This window comes from Terrapene carolina, unplaced genomic scaffold, assembly GCF_002925995.2.
Source record: "Terrapene carolina triunguis isolate 2854851 unplaced genomic scaffold, T_m_triunguis-2.0 Scaffold837, whole genome shotgun sequence".
NCBI lineage: Eukaryota > Metazoa > Chordata > Testudines > Emydidae > Terrapene > Terrapene triunguis.
The window spans coordinates 879,551-893,008 of NW_020665188.1; the positions used below are offsets into that span (position 1 = coordinate 879,551).

Here is a 13,458-nt window from a genome sequence, read left to right on the forward strand (position 1 = left end):
CAGGTGAACACAGACCCAAACCCTTGGATCTTAAGAACAATGAAAAATCAATCAGGTTCTTAAAAGAAGAATTTTAATTAAAGAAAAGGTAAAAGAATCACCTCTGTAAAATCAGGATGGTAAGTACTTTACAGAATAACAAAAGACTCAAGAACACAGAGGATTTCCCCTCTAGGTAAAACCTTAAAGTTACAAAAACAGGGATAAACCTCCCTCTTAGCACAGGGAAATTCACAAGCTAAAACAAAAGGTAATCTAACACATTTCTTTTCTGCTATTATTTACTATTTCTGCAAGACTAGATGCTTAGTTCAGATATACTTAAGAAGATGGAATTTCCCTGCCGTGTCTTTTGGCTGGCTCCGAGAGACCCAGGCCAAAACCTTCCCCCACAGATTTGAAAGTATCTTCTCCCCTTATTGGTCCTTTTGGTCAGGTGTCACCCAGGTTATCTGAGCTTCTTAACCTTTACAGGTAAAAGAGGAATTAACCCTTTACAGGGTAAAGAGGGATTTTATGCTACCCGTAGCTGTATGTTTATGACAGAGGGCTAGAAACTTAGCTTTTGTAACTGAAAGCTGACGCTGGCTCCTTCTGACCCACCAGTGCTGGGAGGTCTAGCCCCAGGCAAGGGGCTGCTGGAATGGTGGGGTGGGCAGGGGGATCCCCATGGAGGTCACAGCTGAGTGGGAGCCAGGGAGAGCGAGGCCAGAAAACCAGTCATGCTGTAGGCCCAGCTGCAATGACACATCTTGACAGAGCTCTGAGCAGGCGCTGCCCATGGCACAGCAAACGGTAACGGGCCAGCCAGCAGCAGGATCACCAGGGAGAGAGGCGAGCCCAGGGCAGAGCCCAGTCCTCACCGATTGCTCCCCTTCTTGTAGCCCACTGGGAATGACGGGGCCCTTTGGAGAGGAGCAGGCCTGGGCTGTGGAGCAGTAGGGGTTAAAGCCCTGTGGCCAGCAGCTGAGAATGGTTTCCACAGCCTCCTGCACTGCAGCCTCAGCTCCTCCTGTATTGGGGGGGAGGGGGCCGAATGACCATGTGGGGAAGATCCCGATTGTCCCAGGTCAGGGGGAGCCGGTGTCCTCTCCCAGGGCTCAGCATAAATGACCCGGCTTGCAGCGCCTCGGTTTGTCCGGTCACCCCCTGTGTGTGGATAACTGTATGTGCCCAGGGCGGGGGTCTGCAGCCGCGTGCCCTGCCCTTGCAGGAGGGGCTGTGTTGTCCCTTCAGTGCCAGAGGGGTTAACAATGTAATGCCCGGCCCAGGCCAGAAAGGAGATGGGGGCCCGCAGGGAGCTGAGCAGCTGTGCTGACACAGCCTGACACAGGCAGGGAGGGGCTGGGCTGCTCCAGGGGATGACTCCTGAGCCAGCCAGCTCCATGGTGCTCCGCACAGAGCCAGAGCATGGCCAAGATTCAAGCACGGAGCAGACTTCTCCATCCTCTCTGGAGAAGGCCATCCAGGGATCACTGTGCAGTTCATAGCCAGCCCACGCGCCCACCCCTGTGCCTCACATCCCCTTGGAGGGTCCATAGCCATTCTACAAAGGGGGAAACTGAGGCACAGAGGTGAGTGACTTGCCCAAGATCACACAAGGAGTCAGCAGCCGTGGTGGGCATAGAACCCAGGAGTCCTGCCTGCCAGTCCCCCTGCTCTAACCCATTAGTCCACACTCCCCATCACATCTTGGAGCTGAACCCAGGAGTCCTGCCTTTGTCAATCACCCCAATGTGAGCCTGGGAGTGGAATCCAGGAGTCCTGACTCCCAGCCCACTGTTCAGCCTATCAGAGCTTGGCCTGGCAGCTGGGGTTAACAAACACTCCCCCTGCAGGGGAAGGTGCTGGGTGGGAGCTGGTACATCATGTTTGCTGGGGCCCCTTTTCACTCATTATATATGTTCCAGGGGTCTCCAGAGCTCGGGGCCCCGGAATACTTCCTCCCCCCTTTGCATCAGCCCTGGGTATGTGAGCTCCAGGGTCCAGCCCAGCCACATTGTGGGGACAGCAGAGGGGAGCCAGGCCCTGGGCTCGCAGAGAAGGCGTGTCAGCAGCTGCGGAAATGGAACAGAGCTGCAATAACAGAGCTGGACTAACATTCCCGCCCTCTTCCTCCCTGCCAGCCCCAGCTCCCTCCCACAGCCCTGACTGCTCCACAGCACTGCCCCTGCATTCACATCCCCTGCACAGCTCGGCACAGAGGCGTAAGGCACGGGGCCCCTGCCATTGCTCTGCCAGACTCCAGGACCCCCCAACTCCTCCATCAAGGGCACCAGGCTAGAACAGAGCCGTGACTGGGCCCCCCAGCCAGCCTGCGGGAATGCTGCTACTTCTGCTCCTTGTCGGTGCTCTCTGCCACCAGGGAGACGGGGCAGGTAAGAGGGGTCCCCAGCACCCCAGGCAGGGCTCTTGCACCCTGTGAGAGCTGCAGAGCCACCGGATCCTGAGCGGCTCTGAGGGCTTAGCCATGGAGACAACCCCTCACTCTGATCAACCCAGCTGAGAGAGAGAGAGAGAGAGTGTGATTCCCAGTGGTGTGGCCGAGGGATGGGATGGGGTCTCAGGCCAGGGTTCCCCCTGCAGAGACTGTAACAGCCCCCATTACCCCTCCAGCCCCTGTGACATGGGGAAGTGGTAGGTCCCTTCCCAGCTTAAATGCTTTTCCTGCACTCGAAGCACCACCGGAAAGGCTGGTGCCGGCCAGTCTGAAATGGCTCTCGCAAGGAGATACCAGCGGTGCTAGCATGACTGAGGGACTGGCAGTGCTGGGGTCGGGGGGAGAAGGGGAACAGGATCCCCTGAGGGGGGAGGTGGGCAGGGAAACCCCGCAATGAGTGAAGCAAGGCAGGGAAATCCCAGCATCTGCTGAGCCCTCCTGCAGGAATTACCTGCGGGCTTTTCTTTCCCATGCATGGCTGAGTGCGGGCGAGCCCGAGCAGCTGGCCAGTGCGCCAGCAGGTGAGGCTGGGGGCTTGCTGCAGTGATGGAGGAATGCCCTCTGGAAGGGAGGGCTTTGTGTGGTAGGAAGCCCAAAGTCAGCTGTCCGGGAGATGTGGTTGGCCCAGTGCCCTCCGACTCTCTGATTCTCTGGGTGTCTGTCCCTCCCAGCCCTGCACACCTTCACCATGATTCAGCTCGCCCACCTCCCGAACAACAGCACCATTGAATTTTGGGGGAATGCCACTCTGAACGGGGTACTGGCCCACAGCCTGCAGGGCTTCAATGCCAGCCAGCTGCTCCCGCTGGAGCCCCCGGCACAGTGGCAGAAGATGGAGCGCAGCCTGCAGACTTACTTAAAGACCTTCCATGCCTTTGTGCAGGTGATCACCAAGGAGAGGCAGGTGCAGTGTGAGTACCAGAGCGGGAGCGGCGCTGGGGACATGGGCCCCTCTGACACCTGGCGCTGGTGACATGGCTTGGGGGGTGGCAGCAAAGTGGAAGAAACAGCGTTTGCATCAGCTGGATGGCACAGGGGGGCATGCATGGTGTTTGCCACCCATAGATGGGTCAGCCAGGCAGGGTGCTGCGCTGCCCCCACCTCCCGGGTGCTGTGTGTAACGTGAGGACAGGGAGGTGCAGCGGGGGCGAGGGTGTTATGCTTTACCAGGATTGCTAGGCAAATGTTTTTCAACTAATTGTTTTTGGTTGAAAAATGCATTGGTTTCGAGCCAACTCAATCCCTTTTGAAACAATCTTTTCCCCTGCATTGTTTGATTCCACAAGCAAATTGGTTTTGGTTCAGATTGAACCAGATTCTTTGCCACAATTTTCAGCTTGGCCCTATTCCCTGCTCAGCCCCCCAGGGGCTGCCATAGCCTATCAACAGCAGTGACTTAGATCTTGGCCAAAAGGAAACAGCCAGGTGGCCCAGAGTCAAGTCTCTGTGAGCGAGTGCTGTGTGCGTCTCCTGGCTCCAGACTGCGCCCACTCGGCGAACAAAATGGTAGCTGCCACCCAGCTTTCCCGGGAACTCTGAGAGTATCACGAAAGGGGAACAGAGACACATCAGTTACCTGGCAGTGTGTGGCACCGGCTGGGGTAGGGAAGCAGAGAGAGTAGGTATGGGGGCGTGGGGATGGCAGTGGGGAATGAGAAGGGAAGGAGGAGGGTAGAGGGATCAGGTCAAGGGAGAGAAAAAGGGTAAAGGAGATTGCGTGAGGGACAGATCTGGGGAGCGCAAAGGGAGTGGGGGTGGGATCAGGGGAAAGAAGTGAGGAAATGGGGAGATGGGGCTGAGCCCAGGGAGCAGATAGCAGTGAGGAGGGTGCTGCTGACTGCCCCCCATCTGCCCGAGGGTTGCTCTGGCAAAACAAGGAGGGGTTGGGGTGCTCCCCCATGACCCCTCCTTCCATGTGCCCTCCTGACCCCTCCAGCTCTGCCCCCTCACAGACCCCCTGCACTTGCGCTGCAAGCTGGGCTGCCAGCTGTCCCCTGATGGCGCCTCCCACAGCTTCTACGAGGTGGCACTCAACGGAGACGACTTCCTGAGCTTCCGGGCGGCCAATGCCAGCTGGGCACTACCGGGAAACAAGGAGGACGACAAGCTGGCCACATTCACCCATGCCCAGGTGAGCAGGTACCCACAGACCACCTCCGAGCTGCAGTCCTTCCTGGGTACGACGTGTGTGGAGTTCGTGAGGCGGCACAGCAAGATGGATGGCGCCAGGATCGGTACGTGAGGGGGGACCACCAGGCTTGGGTTTACCAGGGGTGCTGCGTAGGGAGGGCACTGTAGCCCAGCAATCCCTGCGCCAGCCCATGCTGGCACTAGGACCCTCTGCCCAGCAGCAGGAATACAAACCCCCTACGACACTGGCAGTGGCTCCCTTTGGGCCCCCAGCCCAGGGGAAATGGAGGGAACATGGGAATGGAACCTGGATCAGTCTCATGCACCAGGCCCGGTGCCCACCGCGCGTGGCCCCTGAGAGCGAAGCCCGGCTCTGAGCCCGTTCCTCTTGTCTTGCAGAAAGACAGCAAAGGCGCTCGCACACCCTTCTGGCTCTGGGCATCACCTTGGGAGCCATCGCCCTGGCAGCCTTGGCCGTAGGAGTCTTCTTCTGCACGGGAGGGCGGAGTAGTGGCACCGGAGGAGGTCATGCCCCAGCCAGCCTTCACGGTGCAGTGTGACGGGGGGCTCGGCAGCTGCCGCCCCCTGGCAAGGGGAGGGGGACGCTGCTCAGTCCCCACAGCTGATCAGCTCTGCGTGTGGATCACTGCCCCTAAAGTACCAGCTCCCCAGCTATGTGCCAGACATGGGGCAGCATCCGTCCACAGCTCCTACCACACCCTGTTCTTGTAGCCACCCCCAGCCCCCGCCAGTTGCCGTCCGGCTGCCCTCTCCCATTCCCCGCCTGTCCCTACAGGGGAACTCAGGGCCCCGAGCAGTGACTCAGATACCAAGTAGCCCTCCTAGGGCCACGGCAGGATTGGGCCCTTTGTCCATCCTTGGGGGGCTTTGCCCAGCCCTGGTTTGGAATGTTCCCAGTGCGGGCCTCAGTCCTTCTGGGGCAGGAGATGTGGTTGGAGACGCGGCCACGACCTTTGCATGGTCTGGGGTGAGGGCTGTTCCACTGACACAGAGATTTCTGGTGGGGGGCGGGGGAGCTGCCCATTCTGGGCCAGAAATGGGGAGGGTGGCATGGCATGGGGGCATCTCAGCACCCAGGCCAGTTAAGGCTGAGCTGCGAAGGAGCAGGTCTGACCATGCCAGAGAGGAAGCCAACCCACTCCCAGGGGCAAACCTGGCATCACCCAGCCAGGAGGGGCAAGCTCAGGCACTAGTGCTGGGTGAGGAGGGGGCAGCTGGAACATCAGCCAGCCCCTCCCCTTTGGTGGCCGGGGAGAGTCATGCCTGACTCATAGGCAAGGCCTCACAGACGCTCCCAGTGCTTCTCCTTTGACTGGGCGAGGGCACGGGGCGGGTGGTTGCAACCAGTGGCGCTGGGCGTGGCCATCTGGGTGCCGGTGTGCCTGGGCCCTGGCACTGTTGGCGCTCAGCCTGGTCAGGGATGGTTCAGTCTGTGATCTATTAGTCTAAATCTGGTGCTGTGCATCCGAAGGGGGCTGTGTGAACAGCTAACAATTTCTTGGCACCGCCTGGGGGTGGCCCTGAGTCAGCTCAGGAGCCCACCTGCCCCCTTGCCAGCCAGAGAGCGGTTCTGCCATACAAAGAGAGGATTCAATTGTTTGGAGGAACCACATTGAGGCCATGCAGCTCAGTGAACCTGCTGGATGAAGACATGCAGGATTCCACATCCCCAGGGGTCAAAAAACAGGGTTGCCAACCCTTCAAGATTGGCCTGGAGTCTCCAGGAATGAAAGATTAATCTAATTAAAGATTATGTCATGTGAAGAAACCTCCAGGAATACGTCCAACTAGGGTGACCAGACGTCCCGATTTTATCGGGACTGTCCCGATATTTCCTTGTTTGTCCCGACCAATGTTAGGTCGGGACACAGGACAAACAAGCAAATACTCTGGAGCTCGGAAGTGCTCGCGCCCCCCCGCCCGCCCCGCCTCCATCCCCTCCTTCCCCCATTGGCTCCCTCCCCGAATCCCCGCCTCTTCCCCAGGCTCGCCATTCCTCCTCCCTCCAGCGCTTGTGGAGGGAGGCCCGGGAGACGCAGGGAAAGCACCGGGCCGGGGTGAGTGAGAGTCCGGCCTGGCCCCAGTGCAGGCAGGACTCAGTCAGGCGGTAGGGAGAGTAGGGGGCGGCCCGCGGGGCCAGGCGGCGGCTGTTCTCCCCCCCGGGCAGCGGAACTTGGGAGAAGCCGCTGCTGCAGCTCCCACTGCCGCGGGGGGAGGCATCGGCAGTCCAGTTCCCCTGCGGGACCCGAGGGGGACGGGGGGGCTGGGGCCTGCTGCCCCCACTCCGGGGCCGCCACGGGATTGCACCAGCTGGGCAGCTGCCCAGACGCGACTGGCCAGGGGCTGGGCGCAGCGTGCGCGCTGCTAGGTCCCCGCAGCAGGCCCAGGCTCGGGGGGTTCAGGCCCAGGCGCCAGAGCCGCAGCTGCCCAGCTTGGCCATCGGCCGCTTCCTCCCCCCGCGGCAGTGGGAGCTGCAGCAGCGGCTGCTCCCGAGTCCCGCTGCCCGGGGGGGAGAACAGCCGCCGCCTGGCCCTGCGGGCTGCCCCCCTATTCTCCCTACCGCCCGACTGAGTCCTGCCTGCACTGGGGCCAGGCCGGACTCTCACTCACCCCAGCCCCGAGCTTCCCCTGCGTCTCCCGGGCCTCCCTCCAGCGCTTGTGGAGGAAGGGTGTGTGTGTGTGGTTTTTTTTTTGCCCTGCCCCCCCCCCCCCCGCCCCCCCCCCCCCCGTGTCCCGATATTTGACTTGGGTGATCTGGTCACCCTATGTCCAACCAAAAGTAGGAACCCTAAAAAGCACGAGTCAGGCTGCAAAAAAGGCACAGGATCTAAAACTCTAATAAATGCTGGATTCGTTTGACTTGTCTCATTTCTCTAAGAGGTGCACGTGTGGTCATGTTTTCAAGTGGGTCCCTGCAACCATGTGATCTTGAACCTTCCATTTTTCAAATGAAAACTGGGCTCTCACACAATCTCTGGATTCCAGGGGTGAAGAGGGGAGTTAGGAAAAACACCAGGTCTCGCGAGGCTACCAATGAAACCATAAGACTTGGCAACACGGGGGTTGTATGTTTGTTACACTGCAGTTAGAATGATAGAATCATAGAATATTAGGGTTGGAAGGGACCTCAGGAGGTCATCTAGTCCAACCCCCTGCTCAAAGCAGGACCAATCCCCAACTAAATCATCCCAGCCAGGGCTTTGTCAAGCCAGACCTTAAAAACCTCTAAGGAAGAAGATTCCACCACCTCCCTAGGTAACCCATTCCAGTGCTTCACCACCCTCTTCGTGAAAAAGTTTTTCCTAATATCCAACCTAAACCTCCCCCACTGCAACTTGAGACCATTACTCCTGGTTCTGTCATCTGCTACCACTGAGAACAGTCTAGATCCATCCTCTTTGGAACCCCCTTTCAGGTAGTTGAAAGCAACTACAAAATCCCCCCTCATTCTTCTCTTCTGCAGACTAAACAATCCCCGTTCCCTCAGCCTCTCCTCATATGTCATGTGCTCCAGGCCCCTAATCATTTTTGTTGCCCTCCGCTGGACTCTTTCCAATTTTTCCACATCCTTCTTGTAGTGTGGGGCCCAAAACTGGACACAGTACTCCAGATGAGGCCTCACCAATGTCGAATAGAGGGGAATAATCACGTCCCTCAATCTGCTAGCAATGCCCCTACTTATACAGCCCAAAATGCCGTTAGCCTTCTTGGCAACAAGGGCACACTGTCGACTCATATCCAGCTTCTCATCCACTGTAACCCCTAGGTCCTTTTCTGCAGAACTGCTTCCTAGCCATTCGGTCCCTAGTTTGTAACAGTGAATGGGATTCTTCCGTCCTAAGTGCAGGACTCTGCACTTTTCCTTGTTGAACCTCATCAGGTTTCTTTTGGCCCAATCCTCTAATTTGTCTAGGTCCCTCTGTATCCTATCCCTACCCTCCAGCGTATCTACCACTCCTCCCAGTTTAGTGTCATCTGCAAACTTGCTGAGAGTGCAGTCCACGCCATCCTCCAGATCATTAATGAAGATATTGAACAAAACTGGCCCCAGGACCGACCCTTGGGGCACTCCACTTGAAACCAGGTGCCAACTAGACATGGAGCCGTTGATCACTACCCGTTGAGCCCGACGATCTAGCCAGCTTTCTATCCACCTTATAGTCCATTCATCCAGCCATACTTCTTTAACTTGCTGGCAAGAATACTGTGGGAGACCATATCAAAAGCTTTGCTAAAGTCAAGGAATAACACATCCACTGCTTTCCCCTCATCCACAGAGCCAATTATCTCCTCATAGAAGGCAATTAGGTTAGTCAGGCATAACTTGCCCTTGGTGAATCCATGCTGACTGTTCCTGATCACTTTCCTCTCCTCTAAATGCTTCAGAATTGATTCCTTGAGGACCTGTTCAGAATTGATTCCTTGAGGACCTGCTCCATGATTTTTCCAGGGACTGAGGTGAGGCTGACTGGCCTGTAGTCCCCCGGATCCTCCTCCTTCCCTTTTTTAAAGATGGGCACTACATTAGCCTTTTTCCAGTCATCCGGGACCTCCCCCGATCGCCATGAGTTTTCAAAGTTAATGGCCAATGGCTCTGCAATCACATCCGCCAACTCCTTTAGCATCCTTGGATGCAGCGCAGCCGGCCCCATGGACTTGTGCTCGTCCAGTTTTTCTAAATAGTCCCAAACCACTTCTTTCTCCACAAAGGGCTGGTCACCTCCTCCCCAGGCTGTGCTGCCCAGTGCAGCAGTCTGGGGGCTGATCTTGTTTGTGAAGACAGATGCAAAAAAAGCATTGAGTACATTAGCTTTTTCCACATCCTCTGTCACTAGGTTGCCTCTCTCATTCAGTAAGGGGCCCCCACTTTCCTTGACTTTCTTCTTGTTGCTAACATACCTGAAGAAACCTTTCTTGTTACTCTTAATATCTCTTGCTAGCTGTAACTCCAAGTGTGATTTGGCCTTCCTGATTTCACTTCTGCATGTCTGAGCAATATTTTTATACTCCTCCCTGGTCATTTGTCCAATCTTGCACTTCTTGTAAGCTTCTTTTTTGCGTTTAAGATCAGCAAAGATTTCACTGTTACTTTAACTGTGATTCTAAAGGAGAGAGGAGTGACTCCTTTGGGAAATGTAAATGTTCTGGCCAAGATTTAAAATACAATAGGAGCACCATGTCCCAGTTTGTTCCCAATTCATTGCACAGTTTGGATAATTCAATTTTATGGGACTTGTTCATTCTTTCCATCTGCCCTCCAGCTTGAGGGTGGAAGGGGATGTGTAACGGTAGGGGAATACCAGCCCATGTACCCTCACTTTGGTACATTTGTCTGATGAAAGCTGGCCCATTATCAGAGTCAATACTGTGTGGTAAACTCCATTTAGGAAAGATTTCTATTAACAACACTTTTGCAGCTACCAGACTACTCTCTTTCCACCCATTTCCTGAAGCTATCTACAATTACAAACATAAAACTATTCTTCCTAGGTGTGGTGGGCAAAGGTCCCACAAAAACCACCTGCAAGCGCTGTAAGGGACCCTTTAAAGCCTGATGCATTAATTCTCCTTGCCTTTTCCTTCTAGCAAGGTCTTGTTTTGCACATGTTAAACAAGTATGAATATGGACATTCAAATCCTCTTTCATTCCAGGCCACCAGCTCATCTTTTTAAGTTTCTCCAATGCCTCTTCGAATTTCAGATGTCCCCCCACAACAGAACCATGTATCCATCCCAAAGGGAGGTGTTGCATTTGCTAAGATTGCTAAAACCCATTAATTGTTTGGTTTTGCCATAATTAAGCTTTGTTCTTTTTTCAACTGAATGCCCTGCCACTTTGAGGGGCATTCTACAATCTATTGCTGTACCAACTCAACTTTTGTCTGAATGTCCTGTAATAATAGCAACCCTTCCTGGTTGTTTTCATCATTTTTTTGTTCTTGTTTTGCTTGTGCCTGGGTGGTTACTGCCACTGGCACAGCTTCCAATATTGTATCGGCGATCGCTGCTTCCTTTGCAAGCTTATCTGCCTGTTCATTTCCCCATTGTAATGGACTTTTTCCTTTATGTGATTTTATTTTAACCAGTCTGAACTTATTAAAATTGGCTGCCAATTCTTCCATTCATTGCCAAAGGATCTTGTGTTTAAGATCCATCAATGCCTGTAAAAGTCATAGTTTTCCACCGTGGAAGATAAATGGTGGTACCTTTATAAACATAATCTAATCGGAATCAGTTCCAATAATTATTTCAGTTTGTTTTTCATTCTCTCCAACACTTCTACAACTGCTGACATCTGGGGACTGTGTTCCTCCCTTCTCTAGCTTATATTGAAAGGATTTAAGTATTTGCCTGTCTCCTGTCTCTGAATCCTGTAATTCACTTTCCTTCTTTATAATATAAGCTACCATCCACAAGACAGATTGTTTTCCCAATTACCTGTTCAACCGGAGTTGTCGTAAAGACAGCGTGTGCTTTAGATTCCTCCTGGGGCTCTGAAAGAACCATACAGATATTTCAGGTTCTTTCAGGGTGAGGAATTGGACATTTTCTGTCATGAGAGCAAAGACCAATTGTACAGCCTTATCCACTCACATGCCCTTTGAATAAATTTTCCTGTCTTAGTAGTTTTCCCAGAGCATGATGGCTTTTAACAATTACTTTACTTGCGCCGATAGTTCCCTGGGCTTTCTGTCGTGTCCAGTAAGCAGCAAGAGCAGTTTGCTCACAGATTCCCAGTTAGCTTTCTGGAACTGTTAGTGCTCTGCTATAGTACGCAACAAGTCTTTGTTGGGGGCAGCCAAAGCAGATGCTTCCATTAACCCTTGTCAAGCTTTCCCATGAACTAGTTGCTTCTTCTGTCCAGATCCATTGCAGCTTTTTAAGCACCTCATACAAGGGTCCTGCTTTTTCTGCATATCCCACCATAAATTCTCAGCCCCCAACAGGACTGCAAGTATTTAGTATCCACTGGCAGTGGAAGGTTACACTTCACTCTCTCCTTATCTACTGATCTCCCTGAGGGCAGGTCTACACTACCCGCCTGAATCGGCGGGTAGAAATCGATCTCTCGGGGATCGAATTATCACATCTCGTTGGGACGTGACAATCGATCCCCGAATCAACACTTCTACTCCACCAGCGGAGGTCGATTTGCCGCTGTCCTCACAGCGGGGTAAGTCGGCTCCGATACGTCGAATTCAGCTACGCTATTCGCGTAGCTGAATTTGCGTATCTTAAATTGACCCCCCCCCCCCCCCCCGTAGTGAGACGTAGCCTGAGTCTATTTCCGATACTGCACTTCTCCGTTTGATCTGGGCTTTAGAAGGGTTAGGTTTCAAGGTGTGTGCTTGGCAGCAACCCAGTAACTGCTGCACTAACCCTTCATGCTCTTCTTCAGTTTCACTTACTATCAAGATCTCATCCACCTACTGAACTATCTTTCCCCTTTGCAACAATCCTCCTTTTCCCAACATACTTCTCCCAGCAGCATGGAATATCGTGGGTGCATTGCAGTACCCCATAGGCAAAACATTCCAGCAATATTGAGTGCCCTGGAACACAATGTTGCAGCGGGTGGGTAGCATTGGTGGCAGAGATAAATTGCACATGGAAACAGGCTTCCCTGTAGGACAGTGAAAAATCCCGAGGTGAAATCTGTCAGAAATGGGTCTAACATACTGTCCCTGAGTGTGGGCAAAACCGGTCTTGAATGAACAACCATCCCCATCCCCCAGGAAAAGGGGTAACCGTTTCTGGCGAAATGAGGTTTGCACTGCCTGAGTCCAGTGGAACGAGGGGCACCTGGATAGATGAAAGAGGGGGACTTAAATTTGTGGGAAGATTAACTCAGATCATGTTGAGAGCCCATTGTCTGATGTGGATTTTTTTTTTAAATATAGTTTGGAAGGCTTGGGGTTGGTATTTTATTTACTCTTTGGTTTCAGAGCTGCTGTCAAGGGGGCTGGAGTTCAGGATAACACCCACTACCAGGCCTGGCTAAGGACCTTCCTGGAACAATTTGGGCCAACCAACAAAATGCCCAAACCCTGGTTACCATAGAAGTTTGAAAGGGGGCAGTGGTTGGGGTCCTGCACCTTGAATTTTTCCTGCCTCTCTGACTTAACAGTCTTTCAGAGAGACTCCTGGATGCCGTATTTCGTCCCACTCAGAACAGGAAAAACCCAGGCAAGGAGCTCTGGCTTCCTGCTTCCAAAACTCCTGCTGCTGAATTTCTGCCCAACAGGTCCAGGCTGCTGGTACTGGTGCTGGCATTATGCAGCTAGGCCATGTGCAGGAGCCTGCAGCAGCTCAGAAGCCCTGGCCCTGTCAGGGGGCACTGAGAAGAAAAAAATCAGTGCACACAATGGAGAAAGTGCCTGCCTGGAAACAGAGTGTGGAAAGGCCCAGTGGAACTGCCTGCCACTTCCAGTGGAGGGGTCATGCAGGGGAATTAGTGAGGTTGGCAGGTCTCTGCATAGCTTCACCATCTGTCACTATACTGTGCACTTGACCTCAGTGTGTGGCCACCAACTTTTGCACGTGGCCACACTGACACTTTCCTAAAATACTTCATTAAGTTTAGGAAAACCAGATAAATATGCTCATATACACATCCACATCATTGTAATTATTTATGTAGGTTTGTCTTTTTTGCAGACTCAATAATAAAAATAATGCTGTGAAAAGTGATAGGTGTATGTTCGTTAATATCACTTTTCACAGCACACTTAGTAGCTAGCTGGGAGGCTGTGATACTAATACTAATCACGCATCACAGCCTCCCAGCTAGCTAGTAAGTCTGCTGGGAAAAGTGATACTTGTATGTTTGTTAATATCACTTTTCTCAGCAAGCCCCAGGACAAATT

At 53.6% G+C, this 13,458-nt stretch overlaps 1 protein-coding gene across 1 annotated transcript; it reads left to right on the forward strand.

Moving 5' to 3' along the window:
• Positions 1-2,194: 2,194 nt before the first annotated feature.
• Positions 2,195-5,582, forward strand: PROCR (protein C receptor). Its single transcript, XM_024206361.3, has 4 exons — positions 2,195-2,378; positions 3,112-3,351; positions 4,393-4,674; positions 4,970-5,582. Exons 1-4 carry the CDS (start codon positions 2,324-2,326, stop codon positions 5,128-5,130), a joined length of 738 nt encoding a protein of 245 aa, XP_024062129.2. The 5' UTR covers positions 2,195-2,323; the 3' UTR covers positions 5,131-5,582.
• The last annotated feature ends 7,876 nt before the right edge of the window (positions 5,583-13,458 follow it).

Bases quoted from the DNA above. Each gene is read 5' to 3' on its own strand.
- PROCR (XM_024206361.3), top strand. From the start codon at position 2,324: ATGCTGCTACTTCTGCTCCTTGTCGGTGCTCTCTGCCACCAGGGAGAC. The intron at 3,352-4,392 runs GTGAGTACCAGA...GCCCCCTCACAG, and splicing joins CAAGGAGAGGCAGGTGCAGT to ACCCCCTGCACTTGCGCTGC. The intron at 4,675-4,969 runs GTACGTGAGGGG...CTTGTCTTGCAG, and splicing joins GATGGATGGCGCCAGGATCG to AAAGACAGCAAAGGCGCTCG.